This window comes from Hordeum vulgare, chromosome 7H (genome assembly GCF_904849725.1).
Source record: "Hordeum vulgare subsp. vulgare chromosome 7H, MorexV3_pseudomolecules_assembly, whole genome shotgun sequence".
NCBI classification, from domain to species: Eukaryota; Viridiplantae; Streptophyta; class Magnoliopsida; order Poales; family Poaceae; genus Hordeum; species Hordeum vulgare.
This window is the reverse complement of record NC_058524.1, coordinates 456,033,029-456,058,069: the sequence shown is the minus strand read 5'-3', so window position 1 is coordinate 456,058,069 and position 25,041 is coordinate 456,033,029. Positions and strand designations below refer to the sequence as shown.

General features: G+C 44.2%; 1 protein-coding gene across 1 annotated transcript; it reads right to left on the bottom strand.

Annotated features, from left to right (window-relative positions):
- Positions 1–603: 603 nt before the first annotated feature.
- On the bottom strand, positions 604–2,209 carry LOC123410853 (E3 ubiquitin-protein ligase ATL41-like). Its single transcript, XM_045103788.1, has one exon. It carries the CDS (start codon positions 1,999–2,001, stop codon positions 1,009–1,011), a length of 993 nt encoding a protein of 330 aa, XP_044959723.1. The 5' UTR covers positions 2,002–2,209; the 3' UTR covers positions 604–1,008.
- Between the last annotated feature and the right edge of the window lie 22,832 nt (positions 2,210–25,041).

The window sequence follows — 25,041 nt, the reverse complement described above, 5'->3', positions numbered from 1 at the left end:
ACTAATCTAATAACCATGTGTTTTTGTTTATCCTTGTTTCCATGCTCGTCGACATTAGCCTTGGTGTTTACACCATCACAATACGTCTGAATGTTGTTAATCTTAAGACGTATCCCTCTCGACATAAGATGAGAAAAAAATCATGAGGTTTTAACGAGGCGTGCGTGCGTCATTATAGATATTGTTTTTGTTTCCAATCCTAGTTTTACCGAAGTGTTTATTTTTAATTCAGATCGACACCGATATGAAGGAAAGGTTGATCATACGGTATTTATTAAGATATTTTCATAAATAGCATTTTTAAATGGTTAACACATAAAATAATATCATATTCAGATTTTACATATTTTTTTAATCAAATTTCATACATACATGCTAAATTTGGAGTCAGCGTTAAAAAGATATGGATTTCCAAAAAATCAATTAATACGTACTGCGGGTTGATTACCATAATTTCGAGGGGGGTTTCTAAAAAAATATGATAGACAAAGAATAACTATTTTTTTTAATAGGTATAGAATAGACTAGTACAAATCAGTACAAAAGTGCAACCAAGCAGCTAGCTTGGTAAGCTACCAACAAAAGCTTGCAATCAATAAAAAAAATACAAAAGTGCAAGCACATATCTTGGTTTCGAAGCTGTCAACTAAAATTGCTTCCAACGTGGGGAAACGCAAATGCCAATGCAAGAAATAAAAACAATCGGTGCGATAATCGCTTATGCTCCTCTTGTTGGGTGCACCGTACACTTCAATATCTATAGCTAAGGAGAAACTGGGGATAGAGAAAGGCTCAGGGGCAAGGCAAGCACTGTGGTCATTTGGTTGTTGCCAAACATACTCGACACTGAATATTTACATTCTTTGAAGTGACACAAAATGCATAACAAAAAACTAATTGGGTGGCAGGCGCCAAAATGGAGCAAGAAGCAATGGTGGCAGTGCCATTGTTGCTTCTATTTACTGCGCGCTGCGCAACTGAATTGTTTGACTTTGTTCCTGCACCCACCTAATGTGGCACCTGCTGTCGCAATTTTGAAGACGACTCGCCACCGTCCTCTGCATATGTCGCCGGCGGGGACGGCGATGCCGACATGCTCGCACCTGTGCGTTCCAACACGCCAACGCACGTCGTCGTGGACTGACGGCCGAACCTCATCGGAGACGGCGATTTCGAGCGGACCACCACAACCTCCAGCATCTGGGGCGACTGTGACAGTGAACGCCGTTCGTCGACCATGCCATGCGTCAGTGGCGTCAGCGACGGGGATCTTGACAGGGTATAATCACGCGCCGTTGGTGCCGGCGACGGCGACCTGGACATGATCCTCTCCTTGGATTCGTTCGTCGAGGCGCCGATCCTCAACGGCGATCGTGCCAAGATGTCTGCCAGGATCCTTGACGCCGTAGGCCGCTCGGGTGACACGCCGCACCGGCGCAGCTGCGGCAGCGGCGGCGACAGGGCCGCCTCGCCCGCACGCACGCTCTCCGGCTCCGGGTGCGCGCGGCACACCGGGCACGACGAGTGCGCGCACAGCCAGGTGTCGATGCAGCTGCTGTGGAAGAAGTGCCTGCACGCCGGCAGCACGCGCACCACGTCGCCGTCCTCCAGCTCCTGCAGGCACACCACGCACTCGACCGACGTCGCAGGCCTCCCCTTGCTGCCGCTCCTCCTCTTACCGCCGCCGCTCCTGCAGCCGCCCCAGCTGCCCTGGGGCGACGGCGTGGGCGCCGCCCGCGCTCTGTAGGTGAAGGTGGGGAGCGCGGCGATGTCCTCCAGGCTCAGCCCGAGGTGGGATGCGGCAGGCGGGCCGTGGCCGTGGCCGTGGAGCTCGCGCCACTCGGACAAGAGCGACCGGCCGTAGCGGACGGCCAAGTAGAGCACGACGCCGACGAGGACAGCGATGATGATGTACAGCAGCGTGAGGTTGGAGCTGGTCGTGCCGGGCGCGTCCGCAGCAGCGTCGTCAAAGGTGTCAGGCGATGCCGCCGGGGACGACATGGCTAGGCTAGCTGCGGCCAAAAACCTCTGACCCCGACCGCTGTGCGTTGCGTAGAGAGATTTCTAGGACAGGGATGGTGTGGATCAATCAACGAATCATTGCAGGGGTGGTCAGACGTGGGGGTTGTAAGGCGAATGTGCGTCGCACTCATGCTTACTTCATACTGTACTTATAATAGATTTTCAGTTGGGTCGCTAGCTTAGCTGGATTGTGATTGAGGCTGCTAAATAATTTTGGACTTTGCTGCTGATGGTGTTACAGCCGCTCTACCGTTTCTTGTATTATTATTTTTTTGTTTCGGGAACATTGTGAATCCCTTTCTTCTTCTGGTCTAGTGAATATCGTGTTAGATATGTTTGCCATTTTTATTGGAGTTTTTATTGATGGCGCCAAAATGGTGATGTGGTGAGGGCTTATCCATTGCATAATACCCCGATTAGGGCTTATCCATTGTGAATCCTCTTTTTTCCTTTTTTCGAGGAAATCCTCTTGTTGAATGTTGATGAGGGCTTGTCCATAGTACAATATCCCGATGACACGACCCATTTGAGCAACTCTTTGGCCTAAAACGAAACTTCAATAACAGTAAGTGATTCTGCTTCGCACAAAGACGATGTAGCAAAGCGATGCACCGAGTGTTTCGGCCGGGAAATACGGAAACTCTCTCTTTGGTACTCGTACATGAGTGTTCTGTCTGATTGCTGGAAGAATGGAAGGTATAGGATACAAGAAAAATTAGAAAACTTAAAAGAAACCTAAAAAAGGCCGAGCAGTTGAAAGGGCATCTGTCCAGGGGCAGTAGGTTTGACCATATCAACTGTGTGTTTATTAACCGTAGGGATGCAAGCGGACGGACGGCGACGGCATTGTCCTTGAAGGTCAACGAAGCAAAAATTACACTATTTTTCATATTATTTTAATAATCATGTTAGTTGAAGAAATATTAGTTGGCACACATTGTCTACGTACGTGATGTACACTTCAAAGTCTGGATCGGTGGCAACAGGCGCGTAACTAGAGCGTATGCTGAAAGGGTTTTACTCATCATGGATGATGATCTAGTCTACCGATCTTTCTTCATGTTTGAACTGTCCTTGCAAAACATATTTGTGGATTATGACAAGGGTTTTGAGTTCTTATTAGTTGTCAAAGATCATTGAGGCTCACCAAATTATTTCTTTGTTTTTTCTTTTGAGAAATCCATATCATTAATCACATTTTCTAGTTCAATTAATTACTCGAGCTTGAGATGACATTATTCAAAGGTGATCTGGTGTTGCAGTTCAGACATGATTGGCGTACGACACCGATCGTACGTTGTGAATTGTTTGGTGTCGCTTGCTGTTGGATCATGCCTGCCCGGATAGGTTTGAAGTCAAGTTGGCAGCCAACGCACACGGATTGTTAGTTGTGTCATGTGTGAAAAATGAAGCCAAAAAGAAGAATATTCCAGCAGCAAGTACGACTAGGTTAGAGCATATACAGCCCGAACTTGTATATCCGACCCTTCAAACGTTCACCAGAATTAATAAAGAAAGGGAAAATATGGTCCTGGATGGGGTCGCGTCCTACGTGGCAGACTGGTCGGGCGTGCCCGAACGCGTCCTCGGGCCCGCATATCATCGTCATATTTGAGATGAATATGAGTGGTGTCGGTCAGTCCGGACGTTTGAGGTAGGTTTGAGGGGTCCGTTTAGATCGCTTTTTCATGACCGGTCAATGATCGGACGGCCTATATAAACGTTTGATGAGGATTTAAGGGGTTTGGCTGTAGATGCTTTTAGCTTTGCCTTTCACGTACGAGAAACGCCGCCAACATAGTGTCACGGCAACTCCAACGTGGATCACCAACACACAACGCTAGAGCATCTATAGCCGGACTGAGCAAATGTAGCTCTTTATATGCCCGCGGACGCGTCTCGACATGTCAATGGACACATTCGGACGATCCCTCATATTTCGCTTTCTATATCCACATATCTCATATCCGGACTCGTAAATTCATGTAAAACCAAGCATGTCGATCACGTAAATCAATGTCACACGTAAATAATAAATGTTGGTACCAAATATACATGGTATTTACATAAATTTTGTTTGAAGTGCATAATCAATCATCTCCTCATTGATTTTCATTGTGGGTTCACATATGCTCTAACAGATAATTGAGTAGTTGCGTGTGCACGTAATGATTTCGAAAATTCTAATGCATCTACAGAAAGTTCATAAGTTGAACTGCATCTTGATCTTCTGGAATTTCAACTTGTTCTCCAGGTGCTTCAAAATCATTGGTTTGAGCTACACCATCACCCTTATCCTCGATGATCATATTGTGCAAAGTAACACAACATGTCATCAGCTGCCATAAAGTTTTTGATTCCCACATCATTGCATCCCGACGAACAGTTCCCCAACGAGCTTGCAGCATTATGAATGCCCTCTCCACATCCTTCCTAGTTGCTTTCTGCATTGTTGCGAAGTGCTTTTGTTTGTTGCCATGTGGTTCGGATATGTTCTTCACAAATGCAGCCCACTGAGGATATATGCCACCAGCAAGATAATATCCCATATTGTAGTCTCGACCGTGGACGGTGTAGTTGTGCGGAGGTGATTCCCCATTGCAAAGCCTCTTGAACACCAGAGATTGTTGAAGCACTTTGATGTCGTTGTGCGAACCCGACATTCCAAAGAAAGCATGTCAAATCCATAAGTCATGTGATGCCACCGTTTTAGTATGATGATGGCCTCTCTAGTGTGACCTTCATATATTCCTCGCAAAACTTTGTATAGTTCTTCCACTGCCAATGCATGCAATCAATTGATCCGAGCATTCGTGGAAACCTTTGGGCCTCTTCAATAACCTTCTCCGTGTCTTGTGCAATTGGTTCTTTCAGAAACTCTTCTCCAAACACCTCGACCACAACACGGGAAAACTTGACAGTAGTCTTCAGGCATATGCCCTCCCCCATCCTGACCATCTCACCAATGGCATCTGCCACGGTACCATGTGCAAGCATTCTCACAACATTCATGCACTTCTTCTTGGCACAAAAAGAGGGTTAAACGCAGCAATCCCTTGTGTGCTTGAAGTAGTCGTCGTGTGCCTTCACTGCGTCCACAATGTTCAAAAACAATGATTTTTGCATGCGAAGGTAGCCACGAAATAATGGATCATCCAAGAAAGTTGAATTTGGAACAAAGTAATCTTTCTGCATTAGCTTTGCTACGGATACCCTATCCCGATTGATCACTCTTCTCCTTTTGACTAAGCCCTTGAAATTGAGAATATGCTTCACTTGCCGGTCCATTTTCTCTTGCATGATCATGAGCATGATCATGTCCACTTCTTTATCCGAATCCGATGAATCCAAGAACTCATCTTGAACCATTTTGTCAAGCTCGGTCGGTCCATACTCCTTGCCAGACAAAGCATCGATATCCGTTGTGTGTCACTAAAAATTTCACAAAAAATCCGGTCACACATTGTGTCGAACACATCGAGCGCAAAGCGGAGCCACAGAGTTGCCGGGCATATCGCGGTGTATTCTGGGTCAGCGCTCACACCCTGGGTTTAAGCTAGAGTGATCCTTGTAATTAAGCTAGAGTGATGGCCAAGATTAAGCTAATGCTTTTGTTAAACACTGCTTGATCAATCTTAGAATCATATCTTATTTCAAATTCCCTTTTGAAAATCAAAATTCAAATAATAAGTGGACTAAATATTTTTCCAAACATGAAAACTAAAATCATGGTTCTTTGCAAATATTCACCTAGTAATTATAAAATAGGAACAAACATTTTATCAAGTATTCTGGTGCCTCAAACTAATTATAACACACACCAAATCAATTCTTAAAGGATTTTTTGGTTTATATAAATTCCAAGGCCCCAAACTTTTGTGGCAGTACCATAAATGGCAAAGTATTTTATGGTGCAGGTCCCTTATTTTACTAAAGTCATTTTGTTAAAAAAATATAAATCAAAACAGAAATAAATAAAAAAGCAAAAGCAAAAAAAAAAGAAAAAAAAAGAGGGGCCTAAGTGCATTGTGCACTTAGGCCTGTCGGCCCAGCCTCTCGGCCTAGCCCACCTAGCCCCTTCTTCCTCCTCCTCTTCACACGGGAGGATGTGGGCACGACGATGGCCGCCACCGGCCGCCCATGTTGCCGTGGCGTGGATCCCGCGGCTCCGCGGCGGGTACAAGGACCCCCGCGTCCTTCCCCTTCGAACCCTAGCATGAACGAGTTCCCCCCCCCCTCGCTCCCCCTTCCTCTCCTCGCTCGGACCCGCACTGTCGTTGCCATGGTCATCGTCGTTCGCGTGCTCTCTAACCTTCCCTTCGTCTAGGACCACTCTAGGAGCTCCACCCTCGAACGCCTCGAGCACTCCGACCTCGAGCGCGAACTCGTAGCCACCGCAACGCTTCCACGCCACCATCTTCTTCCTCGGATCGCCGCCGCCCCTCGTCGTCGATCCGGCCACCCTGAGCCTCCCCGAGCCCACTTTGCACCTCTACAAGGGCTCTGTGAGCTCGTGCTCCTCCCCTCCCTCTCACAGCTCGCACACGCTCTCCTAGCTAGCTCCCCGCCATCGCCCGAATGCACTAGAGCCAGCGAGCTCGCTGCCATCGCCGTAGGCCGCAACAGAGCCCCCCTCGAGCTCGAGGTGCTCGTACGGGTCGAATGCATGCGCCTACACGCTTTCCCATGCCTCCTAGCCATCTCCCCATCGATCCCGAGCTCCGACCGCCGCCACAAGGTCGATTCCGGTGAGCTCTGCCCCCCCCCCTCAGCGTCTCCCGCTGGTCGGAACGGACGCGACTCGCTCACCACTCTTGAATGAGCTCCTCTGTGCTCTTTCCCTTGCCCCATAGCATCCTCCCCGTCCTCGCCCAAACATCGCCACTACAAAGCTCGACGTCATTGACACTAGCGGCCACCCTAGCTCCTCCCGGTGTTCGGGGTGGATGTGTGCGTGCCACGACTTTCGAACGCGCCCTGTCGCGTGTAAAATGGACTCCCGTAGCCAATTTCCGCTGCTGCCCGAGCCCTTCACCGCATTTAGTGGTCATCGGCGACGAGCCGCCGGCTGGTGCGGAAGTGTCCACGCTGGGGCCACCATTAGTGACACTGACAATGGGCCCTGGGGCTCCAGTTGACTCGGTTGACACCAGGTTAACTATTGACTCGGCGCTCCACTCACTGCCATGTGGGGTCATTAATTCCCCCCGGGGGTCACTCATAGGTGGGCCTAGGGCCATTAGCCCCTAATTAATCTTTTAAATTAAATTAAATAATTTGAGTTAATAGGTAACTCACATGTGGGCCCTGATAGATAATTAGTTGGTTAGATTAAAATAGAACCTCTTTTAAAGCCCACTATCTATGACACAGATTTGACCTGAGACACCTCGGTTGACTACTGACATCACCCTGGTGTCATGCTGATGCAATAAGCCAATTTTTAAATTAAAACAAATATATATTAATTCCATAATACTATTAAAAAAATTAAAAATAATATAAAATAATCTCTAAGTCACATGAAAATCATTTATATATGAAGTTGCTCCGAAAAATACCACGAACCTGAATACGTTGTCCGTTCATCCGCCACATGCTCCTAGCATGATGAACATGGACATTTTAGTGTCAGGATTACATGTTCGATAGTAGCTAGAGACCCGGGAAATATCATCAGATGTTTTCCCGCTTCGTCCATGACGTGTAGTACTACGTTAGCTCATCCCTAGCACTACATATTGCCATTTTATGCACCGTGTTGCATTTGCTTGCTTTTATTTATTGTTTCTCCCCCCTCTTCTCTCCAATAGACGTCGAGACTGACGTTGTTGCCGGGTACAACTACGCCACTGATGATGAGCCTTTTGCACGTGAGCAACAAGGCAAGCAACCCCCCTTGATCATTCTAATATCACCCATTCTTTCTCCCTCCTGCTTGCATTAGGTTTTGCTACTGGTGGAGATAGCTCCTATTTTGATGCATAGCTTGTTTTATTCAAACTTCTATTATACCCTACTGCATATTAAATACTTAATATAGGTTGATTAGTGATCCCCATTGACCCCACTTAGCCCTAGTTGCCCATGCTTCATCATCGAAGACTCGACGACTTGAAGACTCGGAGGCCCGAAGACTCAATCATTTGATCGACAACTCATGACCCATCACATCACCTCACACCCCTGTGTTGTACGACTCTTCAGAGCTACTATAGAGTATCGAGGGTGACACCTCGTTATGTACCCCTGATGTTAGCTCTGTAGTGTAGTTAACCAAAGGTGGATTATGGATGGTGATTCCTCCTTCACCACTTCCGATAATGACTGTGTCGTGCAACCCCTCAAGCGTGAACCATCGAGGGTGATTCCTCCCTGGTCACCTTGATAGTTACATCAATTGGAATCCATCAAGGGTGATACCTCGAATTCCTCTAATGTTATAGACACACAGTTACTTTATCTTTACTACTCGAACATGATGAGATGTGTGGTGTGGGTGGATTCCTGCGTGATTGTGACGAGGCGTGGCCTGGCATTCTTGGCCCTTGCCACACATCCTCGAGACGGGGCGACGGGACCACATATTATGGATCACTGATCGTCACCGCAGTTAACAAAACATTAATGGGATTGGGTATTTGATCTGAGTTGGTCGATTAGCCTTTTACGCACTAACCTTCACGTGGGGACAGTTATGGGCACTCATCATCGTTGTATGAGTCGAAGCTCTTTAGACATCAGCATTGGAGCGGCGCGTGCTTGAGTGGTCTGTGTAAGCACTAATCTTGTATAAGAGGTGTCAGGACTGATCTTGGCCGCTCATGCAACGTGCAGGAGTGCAAAGGGCGATGGGCCCAAGGCCCCTACGTGCTTAGGATTTAGACTGACGGGCTGGCCTCTCTGTTGAGCCTAGGTAGGGCTACGAAGTGTTGTCTCCCGAGGCCGGGCATAACCTAGGAAAGTGTATCTGACCGGAGTTGATCGAGCATGTTGGGAAATGTGATGCACCCCTGCATGGATGATTGAACTATTCGAATAGCCGTGCCCATGGTAACAAGATGACTTGGAGTTTTATCCCGATCTAATACAACTAGAATTGTGACTTAACTTGAATGATTGGCTCCGAGGTTGCTTTCTCGTAGGGAGTCGAGGAAGGATCTCTGGGCGTAACTTAATAAGTTTGCTACAACAATATGACTACATCCGTGTTACTGATTTGTACTTCTAATGCTCCAAGACACTAAAGATGCTAGTCTTTGATAGGACTAGGCCTTCTCCCTATTTTGGCATTTCTGCAATCAGTCCAAAGATATAGCCCCATTTCTTTGATACTGATGCATACTTTGCATAGTTCTGATGTCAGTCTTGCAAGTACTTTGGATGAGTACTCACCGGTGCTTTGTTCCTCCTTTTCCTCTTGTTATGATTATAGCGATGGGATGACGGAGCCCAAGAGATGGTTGATCCCGCCGATGAATACTACCCCGACGGAGCCTACTACTATATGGAGGCCGCTGACGACCATGAGTAGTTAGGATGTTTCCAGACAGGAGGCCTCACCTCTTCAATCTATGTTATGTTTGTGCTAGCCATCTTCACACAAAAACGTGTTTGCTTATGTATGTACTCAGATATTATTTTCTTCCGATGACTCATTTGTATCCGAGCTTATGTATTCGAGCCTTCGAGGTCCCTGGCTTGTAATATGAAGCTTGTATGACTTTAATTTGTGTCTAGAGTTGTGTTGTGGTATCTTCCCGTGAGTCTATGATCTTGATCGTACGCATTTGCGTGTATGGTTAGCGAACGATTAAGTTGGGGGCATCACACCAGCGACGACGCCCTCCACGACGAGGACGGGAGAAAAGACTGCTCTGCTGGAGCTGGCGGGCAGAGGCCAGTAATGACAGGAGCGCACGCGGCGACGGAGTTGCGAGACACGTGGAGCGGAGGAGGAAGAAGAGAGGAAAGATGAAATGGATTCAATAATTCTGCCGGGATTTGGTGCAATTTAGTGTGGGTCATGCTGTCGGGTCTGATGTGGCGGTCGTGCTCGGGTGCGCCCATATCCGCCCAATATTTATCCTCGATATGAGGGGTATCGGTGAGCCCGGGCATTTGAGGCCTGTTTGAGGCGTCCGGTTGGGTCAAAATTTCATGACCGAACAGTGATCTTGCGGCTTGCCGTGGCGTTTGAGAAAGATATAAGGGGTCGAAATGTAGATTCTCTTAAGGCCGCTCCGACATGGTGCCAAATCAACACGCAAAAAAACATAGCGCCAAATCAAACACACTAAGTATATGTAGACATGTCCGGAACGTGTGCACGGATAAGCTTAGGAGACCCAACCATCTAACCGAAGTCGTCAAATGGTCACCCCTGGTCCATCCTTTTTCATTTAACATGCATATCTAAATCAAGTTGACGATGCCCCGTGTGTTGCCATGGAACATGATATATATTTTGAAAATATTGTGTATAATATTAGTTCGGTCCTTCAGATTTTAACTATCTGAGATTTTTTACATAAGCAAGAAATATCTTAACATGAAAAGTTGCACATGTTACAACTAGATGTAATGTGATTTAAGATCTATTTAGAATGTACTTATGTATGTTGATAGAGAACTCTCATGCATAGATCGAATGGATGCTAGTGGATCAAGTTGGTAAATATGATGGCGACAATTTTTTTGATGATGTGGAATCACTCATGTTAAGATAATTAGAAGAAGTGGGGATCACTCTCTTAGTGTGTGTGTATATAGAATATTAGTTTAAGAATACATTTAATAGTTGCAAACATATTCAATCAAAACAAAAAATCATCGAATGTTCAATAATTTTACATCAAACCGATCCCAAAAAGTTTTCAGTCTGGCCGTTCTTGCCAAGAACGTCCTTCTTCAGCTCCATTTCAGTTGTTCGTTTCAAATACCTCACCTTTTCGGTAGCTACACGAAGCCTCGCGGTAGACTAGGGCAATCTCTGCTTCATTGGGATCCAACTCTAACATTTTTGTGAACAACATCTTGGAGTCCTCCAAAGCGTCCTTGATCTCAGGATTCTTCTCTTGGATCTTGACCATCTTGTATTGCATCTCCATGAACTTTCTAGATCTCGATGTCGCCTTTGACTCCTTCACCTTATTGCTCTTGGTACATGTCTCCTCCTCCATTGTCAGAATGTCCTCAAACTTCTGGCTCATCTTGACTCAAACCCCTTCTTGCTTCTTCTTCTCCTCCTCCCACTTCCTCTTTTCCTAATCATCTTCTTCGCCGAAGCAAGCTCTTCTTGTGTTGGAATAGTTGGATCATTACCTTCACCTTGATCGAGCATGGCGGTCTTGAGGGAATTGGTAATAGTGACGGGGCACTTGCTTTGCCAATTTAACTTCATCCAATAATGTAAAAATGACCCGCAAAAAAACGATGCATAGAAATGAAGTGTTTGTTCTCCATCTTGTCGTATATCACACACACAAGTCCAGTCTAGCAATGGAATACAATGAATGGTCAACAAGTTGCAACACTGAACAAATCAATGAAATGACACATAGAGAAACAAGCCACGAGATCTTGGATTCCCGTGCGACTTGGCCACCGGGTTTCACTTGATTATACACGCTGCAATACTTGTTGATGTGCTCTTGAATGATGTACCATTGATGGCTTAGCAACTTCGTATTGCATTGACCGATCACTTTCGTGCAGTAGGGATCATAACAATTTTGCTCGCGAAACCAAACTTGCACACTTTGCCGAAATGGCTCGCCCGTTTTCTCTGTCCCCTGGAACACATCGAGACAACATGCCAACCAAGCCTCACACAATAATTCATGCTCCTTTGAGGTGAAGTTTTGTCCCGTATACTTCTTTGGGTCATCCGACTCCGGTTGTTCCTTCTGGGTGCACGCCTTGCTAAGTGTCTAGTTACGGCAGCTCATCCGGCCAAGAGTCCTTCATTTCTCCTACTCGTGATAGCCTTCATCATGGATTATGTTCATCATCACCTTGTCGGCTCCCACCACCCGTCTTGCATGATCATTCAAGAAAACAATGAACAGGCACCGCTGGACAAGAGCTACACAGTCGGCATGCGCAAATGGAGAAGTGTCGGCGACTGCAACTTCGAGAAGTTGTAGTCGGTGTTCTGGTCGAGAGTGAAGGGTGCACGATGGACGAAGGTGGATAATACGAATGGTGATCGTTGTGTGTTAGTCGTACCGAGGTACTTGGAAGAAAAGAAGCCTCGCAACTTCAGTAGGGATGGCGACGGTCGTGATTGCCTGGGTGGAACCACCTTGATGGGGCACTTTGCAGCACAAGGTCCCGTTGTTGCTTCTTTCGCCTAATTATCCTGAACATCGATCTTATCCAAAGATGTCTATGCAACTTGGGTTTGCAACACATCCTCCCCAAGTTCCAAACAAGCAGCCACACATGCCGACCAAAAGCCTCGTCGGTGATTGATGTTGTGTAATCATGTAAGGGGTGGTTCGCCTGGACAGTGTGTTCCTCTACAAACTAAAGGAGCTCTGCATGAACGGACACCAGCTGAGACTGCAAGACAGAGCCTGGCATGCCGTTAGCATTTGAGTCCCTTCCACTACCTGAAGGAGAACTTCGTGACACCGGTCGACCCATATTCTCAGCCTAGGCCCAAAGTTTCTTTGGATGGCTAGGTTGTATGGGGATTGGACACGCAAGGAGCGGCCTCGCGGCATATGAGTGCATGCAACATGAGAGCACTATTTGTAATTTTTGCACTACATTATAAATTTTCACACTTATTGCATCACACTTTCATGTATACTTATGTGCATAGCCAACATTCTCATGTACGCATAAACAAAAATAAAAACCAACTAAAGAAAGAAAAAAACTAGATCAAACACACACTTAAAAGAAAAAACAATTTCGACAGAAAAACTCCAAACGCATGTCAAGGAGCAAACACAGTCAGAAAAAACATGTAAACATTGCGTAGTACATGTGTTGCTACACAACAAGAACAACTACATAGTTGTGTAACTTACACACAACAATGAAACTTGCATACAAATTACACGAAAGTTGTATGCATATGTTTGTATTGTAGTCAATGTTCAAGTAACAAAACAATAACATTGAAGATCATTCTTTAACATATCAAAGACAAATTGGGACTCAACGTTATAGATATTGCACCATCCATATTTCACACACACATGTGCATCCACACATACCTCTACGTACTCACACATACACATATTTACATGGCACACACATGCACACACGCGCGTGCAAAAGAGCATGAACACGGGCACATAGACGTCAGCACACACTCACACGGGCACACAATCATCACATCAACGACACAAGCACAGAAATGGAAACAAAACAGACAAAATACTAATATAAAAACAAAAAAGGAAAATCACAGACAAAATACAAGTTAATAAGTGACTTTCATGTTACACAACTTAAAAATATAAAAAGTGGAGAGAAAAAGGAAAATGTTCTAAATCAAGCGTTCGGAACCGAGCCTCTCCATCGATGCCTCATACACTACATGTTTTCTGGACTCATGCAACACCCTATCTCTTTTATCCTCACTAACAAATATGCTTATGCGTTGCATCGGAAGGAAAAGTAATAATTCCTCGTGCAAACACTCTATGTCATCAGCAAACTTGAAATCTTTCACGATGTTGCATGACAAACAACATGGTAAGTGGTGTTGCACAAAAATATAAAGGAATGTACTCAAGGTATTTCTAATTTATTAGATAAAAAAATATCTACCGAGTTGCTACTCTCTATTTACGCCTTTGTTGTCGTTCCTCCTTAGTCACGCCCAATCAATATTGCATTAGGATGAAAATAGAGAAGTACATTTTAGTACTCAATGATAATGTGTGCATAAGTGCATTGCTTTTGTCTTGCTGGTATATGTGTTTGCATCTGTAATCTAAGTCAAGATTTGATTTAGTTGCGAACATATTAGACATCTTCACCGGAAACAATCTATCTATAAGGACATGCATACCAAGTGGTCAAGGTTGCATATCAACATCGATATTGTTAAAACAAATCATTATGGGCGCAATTTCACACAATATGAAAATCAACGTTAAGACGTTGGTTTACATAAAGCTCGTATCAGTAGTTTATTGTACATCGTTGTATAGCGGTCATTATTTTACAGTGTGCGAAATAGAGAGGATGATTATACACTTGTTATAATCTTTAGCATATGGTAGCCGATAGGAATCAACATCCCCCTATAATGTTAATAACGACTTTTGTGAAAGCATCAAACTATCATATGTAGTCCATTTAAGGAACATATGCAATAGGCATTACCAAAATACCTTGTAGAAAGAAGGTATTAATTAAGGTTGGATCCAAAACCTAACTTTAGAAATCATTGACATGCAAGATAGATAGTATCATATTTTAAATATACACATTTTCAGGGGAATTTTCACATGTAACATGCTAGTTTGAGTTAGGATTAGAAAGATATCAATGTGCTTTGAAAAGTATTTGAATCTGTCGATAAAAATCCTAAATAAGAAAGAAGAAAAATGGATTTTTATACATGATTGACCTGCAAAATAATATCATATTTGAAATCTACACATTTTCTCAAGATGTTTTGTATAATATGTTAGATTTTAAGTTAGGATTTGAAAGACATGAGTATTTGGAATTTTCACATGTAACATGTTAGATTTTGAGTTAGGATTCGAAAGATAACAATGTGCTTTGAAAAGTATTTGAATCTGCCCGATAGAAAGTCTAAAGAAGAAAGAAGAAAATGGGTTTTTTTACCATATGTTCCTTAAGCTCGTATCAGTAGTTTATTGTACATCATTGTATAGCGGTCATTATTCTACAGTGTGCGAAATAGAGAGGATGATTATACACTTGTTATAATCTTTAGCATATGGTAGCCGATAGGAATCAACATCCCCCTATAATGTTAATAATGACTTTTGTGAAAGCATCAAACTATCATATGTAGTCAATTTAAGGAACATATACAATAGGCATTACCAAAATACCTTGTAGAAAGAAGGTATTAATTAAGGTTGGATCCAAAACCTAACTTTAGAAATCATTGACATGCAAGATAGATAGTATCATATTTTAAATATACACATTTTCAGGGGAATTTTCACATGTAACATGCTAGTTTGAGTTAGGATTAGAAAGATATCAATGTGCTTTGAAAAGTATTTGAATCTGCTGATAAAAAGCCTAAAGAAGAAAGAAGAAAAATGGATTTTTTATACATGATTGACGTGCAAAATAATATCATATTTGAAATCTACATATTTTCTCAGGATGTTTTTGTCACGCCCAAGATGCGACCCTATCCTCAATTTGGCACGACGGCCTCGTCAGGGATAGAAGCGCATCTCGTCGTGTCGCAAGAATGGATATCGTTACAAGTACATGTACTGAAAAGATGAGATATATAAAGGGTTGGCTTACACTCGCCACAAGCTACATCAGAGTCACATCAGTACATTACATAATCATCAAGAGTAAGAGCAGGGTCCGACTGCGGACGAAAACAAACGACAAAAGAAGAACGACGTCCATCCTTGCTATCCCAGACTGCCGGCCTGGAACCCATCCTAGATCGATGAAGAAGAAGAAGAAGCAACTCCAAGTGAACAATCAACGCGCTCGCGTCACGTAACCTTTACCTGTACCTGCAACTGGTGTTGTAGTATTCTTCTAAAAAGATTGAGGAGAGATATGAGCACAAACTAGAATAAATCTTGAAAGAGGCACCGGTGAGAATTGAAATGAATGAGCCAACCCTGAATGACTGGAGATACATGAGAAAGAAGAGATCATGAGCCACCTTAGAGACAACTAGAACAAGGCACCGGATAAACGAGAGACAACGAAGAGACAACAATTGAGAAGAATTGAAGATGAAAGCTGAAAGCTGAGAACGAAGAATCTTCTAAAATGATGGCCTTCGGAGGAACGAGAAATAAAAACAACACAGAAATGCACCGGATAGCACGAAAGGAATTACTCATTATTGGAAATAATGAGAGGGTAACACGAAGCTGAGCTGACAATCTTCACAAGAACGGGGCAAGATTTACGAGGAACACTCCTTCGAATAGCAAGCTGAGAATGATCGAGAACAACACCAAGAATTACTGAGACCTCCGGAATAATTAAGAATGCAAGGTTGAGCCAAATATGAGAATTAACTCCAATTGATCTTGAAGAATGAATATGACTGATGAAATCATACATACGTCATAGTTGAAAAGAATTAAAGACCTCCGGAAAAGATTAAGGAGCCAGGTAAGATCCTGGGAAAGAACCTGTGGGTTATGGGCCCACTCAAAGAAATCACCGTTGAAAGATTATTAGAAAGATTGATATTGCACCGGTATGAAGAGAACTAGATGAGGTTGAGCACCTCGAAATAATTAAAGAATTGGGAACAAGAATTCTGAGATAACTTCAACGCTTCGGATAGAATAGAGAGAAACGACAACAAGAAGATAGACTAATAAAAATTTCCAACCTAGGAAAGAATTACAAGGATGAAAAGGATATGATGAACACGGACAACTGAATTAAATTCCCCGGAAAAGATGACAAGATTGAACAAATATGACACGAAGCTCCTGAGAATCTTCACGATGAATCACCGGTTACGAAAGAAAGAAGAGATAGCGGAAGCATCACTGAAATGAAATGCAGTTGGATGAAATCCAATTACTGAAGAAAAGGGCGGGAGGGCGGGGAAAAACAAAGACAACTTGGGACGGATGAGATGAACTCCGGAATAAGATGAGAGAATGATCTGCAAAAATTGGAGAGGATAGAATTCACTAGAGAATCACACCGGTTGGAAAGAATTGATACGATGACTCCGGTTGACAAGAATTGATAAGACAACTGATTGAACAAACGAATTAGCGCTCACACAAAAATATGAGAACACAAATTAGGAAGGATCCGAAAACACCACTTGACATCGAAGCAACTGAATTACCATATCCAACAAAACAAAGGATGAGGCTTATGAAACAAGCCAGAACAAACTCATGAGAAAGATTTCCGTTCGATATTTTCGTGTACAGGATCGCACGGGCACGATTTACAGTAGCCACCAAGTGCAAGGCAGTGCACCTGACATACGAAGCGTCCCCGAGTCGTAGCAAGCTACAAGGACTCTTTAAGACACAACGTGTACCGCTGTAAGTCGACCGTGAACAAACTAATCCACTAGATGTCGAACCCCAACCTAACATCATGCATTTGTTGGAAGATTATCCTATAAGCAACTACTTGAATTCCCACCTATGAATTCCCGAAATATCTGGTCATGCAATCTGGTACACGGATACAAGGAGTAATAACACACAACTCCTATACTAACCCGTCACCTGTATCACATCCGTCAACACACGACTAGAATCTCGGACCTTCATCTACAACAGACCCTCGTGATCACAACGATACAAAGTATGGCAGTACTCCCGAACAATCTGCACCAGTACTGGGGACATCGGGGTTATCTCGCCACTACTAGTATTGAAGCAATTACGAACATCCTTCGTTCTGAGATACCAAGAAATCTGAATGATAACGATGTGCTCAAGAATCCCCTGGAGCTCAACTCCCCGGAAGAAAATCAAGTCAGACAAGAGGCACCAAGACAGAACTCCGTCACATCGGCATCATATAGACCCCAAGAATATCCGCGTGATGCTAAAAAAAAATTGAGTGAGAAGAGGAGTAGAATCAAATTATTACGTCACGAATCCTCACCAGAGCATAGAAGAGGAGAAAAAAGAATCCTACTCTCTGATATATAACTAATACTCAAATAGTTTTTCACTAGACTCGACTCGGCCAAGTTCGATCAATCAAGGGGGCTCCTAGGTCGGTCCTCGCTCTGATACCAACTTGTCACGCCCAAGATGCGACCCGATCCTCAATTTGGCACGAGGGCCTCGTCAGGGATAGAAGCGCATCTCGTCGCGTCGCAAGAATGGATATCGTTACAAGTACATGTACTGAAAAGATGAGATATATAAAGGGTTGGCTTACACTCGCCACAAGCTACATCAGAGTCACATCAGTACATTACATAATCATCAAGAGTAAGAGCAGGGTCCGACTATGGACGAAAACAAACGACAAAAGAAGAACGACGTCCATCCTTGCTATCCCAGACTGCCGGCCTGGAACCCATCCTAGATCGATGAAGAAGAAGAAGAAGCAACTCCAAATGAACAATCAACGCGCTCGCGTCACGTATCCTTTACCTGTACCTGCAACTGGTGTTGTAGTAATCTGTGAGCCACACGGGACTCAGCAATCTCATTTCCAAAGGTATCAAGACCAGCAAAGCTTAATGGGTGAGGCAAGGTTAAGTGGTGAGGTAGCGGCAGCGGCTAAGCATATATTTGGTGGCTAACCTACGAGTACCAGAAATAAGAGGGGGAAGATCTACGCATAACGGACGTGAACTACTGGTGATAAAATGAATGATCCTGAACACCTACCTACGTCAGACATAACCCCATCGTGTCCTCGATCGAAGACGGAACTCACGAAAGAGACAGTCACGGTTACGCACACGGTTGGCATATTTTGATTAATTAACTTCAAGTTATCTAGAACCAGTGTTAAACAAAGTTTCCACGTTGCCACATAACCGCGGGCACGGCTTTCCGAAAGATTTAACCCTGCAGGGGTGCTCCAACTAGTCCATCACAAATTACCACAAGCCGCATAGAAATCCTCAATCACGAAGCTCGTGATCTCGTCGGATTCCCTAGTGGAAAACCTCAACTCTGAGATTACCCAAAGCATCACCGGAATCCCGATGCACAAGATATCTCGTCAAAGGTAAAACTAATCCAGCAAGGCCGCCCGACGTGTCGACGATCCCGTTAGGAGTCGCGTACCTCGTTCTCAGGACACGACGGATGAGCGATGGTTACCACGCCAAACGCCGAGTTGCCCCGGGTAGCGTTAATAAGCTGCTTTGTTTTGGACCAACACTCATGAGGAGCACTGGCCCGGGGGTGGATTAAATTATCCTCGGGGTCCGGAAAGTCCCTATGCAATTTTATTAGGTGTTTAGGCAAATGTAGTACCAATGTTGGGCCTTGCTAGACCTGCTTTAATCTAAAACGAATTATCAAGGGGGTCCCCATAACGACCCCGATCGTGTTAGGAGCGCTCATTTATGGAACATAACACCGGTAGCCGGTAACTAAAGGGGGGCAAAGGTGGAACAAAACACCAGGCTAGAAAGGCCGAGCCTTCCACCTTTTACCAAGTATATAGGTGCATTAAATTAAATAGTATTTAATATGGTGATATGACAAGGAACCCATGTTTCACATGGAAGCAACTGCACCTGCAACTAGCAACGCTAAGAACAGGGTTAAGCAAGCAGTAACATGGCCAATCAGTGGTTTGCTAGGTTGAACAGGTTGAAGGTTTCATGGCATTGTTGAGAGGCTGAATTTAACAGGTGGTAGGCAACGAGACATAAACGATAGAAGCGACAAACTAGCAAGGCAATGATAGTAATGGTATCTGGGGAAATGATCATCTCGCCTGAGATCCCGCTTGGAAGAAGAATGCCTCCGTGAAGCAGACGAACCGACGTAGTCGAACGGGTCCTCACAATCCGGCACGCTTGCGGAACTCTATCGAGACGGGGAAACCGGAAACAAGCATCAACACACGATATTCACCACGCGATGCCCAACACATATGATGCATGAGCTACAGAATACATGCAAGTCACGACATGACAATCCACGCAATCAAACGCTACACATTAAGTGAAGTTCAATATGCACGAGTTGCATATTGACGTAACTCCACGTTAATTATTTAGTTCACTCCCGGTTATCTACATGGCAATATTAATGTTGTCAAACATGCAAGAGGTGGAGCGAAAATTAAACTACCTATCTAGGCATTTTAAGTGAGGTCGGAAATGACATATAGCACCTCCGAAACGACCTCACATGTTAATTTACAATTCTGTCCAGATCTGAATTAACACCTTTATTTAGTTGTTAAACAGAAAAACCAATAGGTTCACGAGATTCTACGCGTCACGGCAAGCAACCTACACGTAAAGAACATCTCCAACGGAGCTACGGTTCAAAAGATACTAGCACCGCAAGATATGATGACATGAATGCAAAATGTGTGCAACGGCGGCTACGAGCACTTCAAGGCATACAAACAGCAAGAGAAAATGAAACTACACGAGATTCTAAGCAAGTTTCATGTAGGACACGATCAAATCGGAGCTACGGTTCAACATCTACGAGCAAAACAAGAATTCCCTACAATCTGTCAAAATCAGCCACATAGCAACTTCTACGCCCCACAACTACGGCTACACAACTCCAATGAGCTCAAGCACGGCATGGCGCAGAAGAGGGTAAAAAGCACTACTACAAACATCTAACAACAACTAGCGTGGCATCATGGAGCACTAGGAAAAGAAGACACAAAATGGCATCTCACGCACTATTTCAGACTTAGTGAAAATAACACCTCCTGAAAGTGCAGTTTTTAGCCTGAAGGCATATTGACAGCAGCAAAATCCTAAGCTACAGGTCTCCAAATGGCATGACAATTTGCTGCATGCTAGAGAAACACAAGGGGAACAACTAACTCCATTGGACCAACCCCAAAAGAGCTACAGATCACAAGCTAGAAGCAAAACAAAACAGCAACAAAATAATAACAGATTCCAGACTTAGAAATATTTCAGCTCCTCTGAAACAGCACTATTCAAGCAACTTGAGGGCAGTCAAACAACACCTAAACATGCATTTCTATTGCAACCAAAAATACCAGGGGCTAAACAAAACATCCAAGATCAACTCCCTAGTTGGCAACTAATTCAAACGAGGCACGGAATGAATTCTACGAATTAAACAAAAGGGCTTCACGACAAAATATCTCGCGAACTAACTTACTCGAAAGCCAAAACTAATTGCACAGAAAAATCCCTGGGATTTTTCTACCCCGGAAACATATATAATATGTGGGGTTTGCAACACAAAATAACGCTACACAATAAAGCGGGAGAATTAAACCTAGACACGAAAAATAATCTTACGGGCAAACCCTACACGCAATAATACACTTGACCGCTCTAAAATACATGGAAAATAGCTCCCTAGAGCATGGACATTTATCCTACGTCATACGAACAACCCGGACACGCGCACAAAAATAACTATGGATCGGATCCTATTGTAACAGCACGCAAAACAAAGCATTAGGCATCCTAAACGGGGTCAAACAATTACGCAAGTTGGAAAAACGTGTTCTACTCGCGAAGCTACCCCAAAACGATATATAACACGTCTCGAACCGGCTTATGGTTATTAAACTACGGGCGTTATTATAAATTAGCTAAATCCTGTAAATTAAATAAAAACCGAAACCTAAAAAAAATCTAACGGGCCTGAGCTGCCTACCGGGCCAAAACTGGACATGCGGCATAAAACTAAAACACGCTGGGGCGAGGGAAAGAGGCAGGGCGCTCACCACGGCCTAGGAGGCCGGCCTGTAGATGGGCCTGGGGGTTGGAGGAGAGCAGGCCCACGCGGCGCTGCGGTGGAGAGGTGGGCCGGCACTGTAGGCGATCGGGCGCGCAGCTGGGCCGGCCCACAACGGCGGAGAGATCCCTGGCGAGCGGTGCCCGACGGGGCGTCGTCCTCCTCGACCAGGGCTGCTGGCGGCAGCGCCTGCTTGCGACGGCACGGCGGGGAAGGAGGCACTTCAGGGGGAGGCCGAGCTGACGGGAGGGGCGGAGCCAGCCTGATCTGACCGGACCTCGCCGGATCTGGTCGCCAGCGGGGCGAGGCAGCAAGGGCGCGACGGGAGGAATGGGGATCCTGGTGGCGTGGCTGGCAGGAGGCAGGGACCTCGCGCGACGGCCTGGACCGGCGAGGCAACACCGGTAGGATCCGGCCGGAGCCCGGAGGGAGGCGGCGGCGAGAGACGGGCAGGCGACGGCGAGCCGGGCGCACGACACCTCGGGAGCAGGGAGCTGGAGGCGCGGGCACGGGAGAACCGAACGGGCGGCGGCGGCCGGATCCGGGCCTGGAGCGGGCCTGCTGCGGGCCTCGCGGGCCGGCGGCGGGCAGGGAGAGGGAGGAGAGGCTGTGGCGGCTAGGGTTAGGTTTAGGGCGCGGATCTCGAGGAGGATTAGGGGGGCGCCCAAAATAGGCAGGGAGGGGTGCTTAAAAAGGGAAATGGCCTAGGGTGCAGGGTATCTGGGGGTTTTTCGACCCTCCTGTCGCGTTCGTGCTGTCCGATCGGAGAGGCGGGTTAGGGTTAGGTGTGTAGAGTGGCGTTGGCTAAGATGAGAGGGAAGTGGTGCGGTGCGGCATCGACTTTTAAAACACCGACAGACGTCCGACGAATAACCGAAGACGGTGCCGCTACGGTCGACCGTTCGGGTACCAGGCGGTCTCCGATCGCGACGAAATTCGACAGGCGGCCTAGCTAAAACTAATCGCGACCGCACGTCAAATCTCAACCCGATCAGAAAAAGTTTTAAACGCACTTTTAAAAACAGGGTTTCGACGGTGCCGCGGGCGCGTGCGTGTGCGCTCGGGCTCGGAACGGACAACGACGAGGACCGGCAACTACTAACGGATGCAAGTTTTTGAAAATGGGCGGCAACGGAGATGCCGATGCAATGCAGATGATGCGCATGATGCGATGATGATGCGGCAACTGAAAATACCCACACGACGAAAACGGAAAGAAAAGGGGAAGCTTCTGGAACGTCGGTCTCGGGCTGTCACAGTTTTGTATAATATGTTAGATTTTAAGTTAGAATTTGAAAGACATGAGTATTTGGAATTTTCACATGTAACATGGTAGATTTTGAGTTAGGATTCGAAAGATAACAATGTGCTTTGAAAAGTATTTGAATCTGCCCGGTAGAAAATCTAAAGAAGAAAGAAGAAAATGTTTTTTTTACATGATTGACATGCAAAACAGGATTTTTTATATATAATATGTTGGATTTTAAGTTAGGATTTGAAAGATATGAGTACTTTAAAAAGTATTTGAATCTGCCCGATAAAAAATAAATAAAAAACGTAAAGTGGGAAGTGTCGTTTCGAAACTAGGTCTCCCACGTAGAAGGGTGGTGCTCTAGCCTCCAAGCTATTTGCATCTTTGTTCTATTATAACAAGTCTCCACGACATAAATCAATGTTGGCCGCATTGACTTGTGAAGGAAAAAATAAATCATTTTTTCCTATTTAGGGATGGCATAATGGATAATTTGTTACAAATTTGATGGTAATTATTGAACGGATGGGCACAACCATTAATCCTTTTATTGGTACTAGTTGAATGCCCGTACGTTGTTACGAGAATATATAACAATATAGCTTGAGTTTAATTGTTTTGTTTCATCCTTCTTTGCTAGTTTTATTTTTTGTTCACACATATCTTATTTCTCATACCCGACTAACAAGATAAAAGTTATTCTTCCTTCTCTTTTTATCTAACTGCATACTTAGCTTATTTATTTACAGACATTGATTGAACTTTCCTACCATGCATTGAACTAATATATCTTTCCTTGAAATTTTAAAAACTTGTTCACAAACTCCGATGTCTTTTTCCTTCCAGAGTGATCATCATGTTTGTTTCTCCACACCTAAGTCCCACCCAAAAGACAAAAAGATAAAGCATGAGAGTGATCTTCCTCATCATTAGCTATTTCTTTTTCTGGTTGGTCTTCATTTGTGCCTCCGACTTCCGTGTATTGTTGTTTCCTACAAAAAGTGGTTATACATATAGCACACACATTAATATAAACAATCAAGAAATTTCAAAAAATAGATAATCAAGGACATATAACAATCACAACATGTTGTAACCAACACTTCACAATGTGAACTAATGTGCAAACAAATTTTCCTCACACTTCACATCAAGAATTCTTGGGTGGGCTGAAGGGGCTGGAATAAATAAATTTGATAATGTAAACATAACATATACAATGATACGCAATAACATGCAAATCTCTACAAACACAGCTCAGAAACAAAACATATTAATCACCCTATGAATTTTGGGCTTTGAATTTGCCATATTAGCTTAGCTCTATGAATTTGCCACATCAATTTCATGAGCTCATATTTTTTATACCGATGATACTCCATGTATCACTCATGGGCACATCACCATGATTGTCTTATTGTTTGAGGAAAAGAGTAAGGAATGAAGTGGTACAAAAAAGCAAAGCTTATATTAATAGTTCCAGCTTCACATAGAAAGATCTCAGGTATATGTATATATTAAAACAACATGCCATCATATGTGGGAACGTACAAAAATTCTAAGCATTAATGACTTCGAGTCTCAAGTATGAGTTAGAAGGTCTCTCTTTCCCTCTCTCTAGTTCTAAATATGTACACGAGACATAAAACATCATATAAATACTCATTCTCCTCATATTTACAGATCTCAAAACTCATGCATGTGTATATTCCTATGAATGAATATATTTTCCATCATCATTCCGTACTGAGTTGGCAAACAAATGACAGTTTGCCAAGAGAAATGTAATTTTCTTCTCTAAATCAAGTCGACGAACGTAAGACAACTATTAGCTTAAAATAATTCATATTATGTTCCATTATACACCATGAATAATCCAAACTTTACATGCATGCAAAATTTTACTTGAGTGGAATAAAGCTACTTCTGTTTGTACACTATTGACAAAAACAACACCAACCTAGAATTAAAATAATAAACAATGATTTAAGAAATGTGTTATGCAAAAGATGTGTACCTCCAAACAAACCAAACAGAATTAAACACCAAGAAGAAAAATCAGGCGTCGGCAAGCACATGTGAGGAACCGAGGATACTTACATCGATCTGCAGATAAGGAGACAACTTCTTGGGTCATCTTGGTATATATGCGTGCACGTACCAGATAGCAAGAAACTC

Bases quoted from the DNA above. Each gene is read 5' to 3' on its own strand.
- LOC123410853 (XM_045103788.1), bottom strand. From the start codon at position 2,001: ATGTCGTCCCCGGCGGCATCGCCTGACACCTTTGACGACGCTGCTGCG.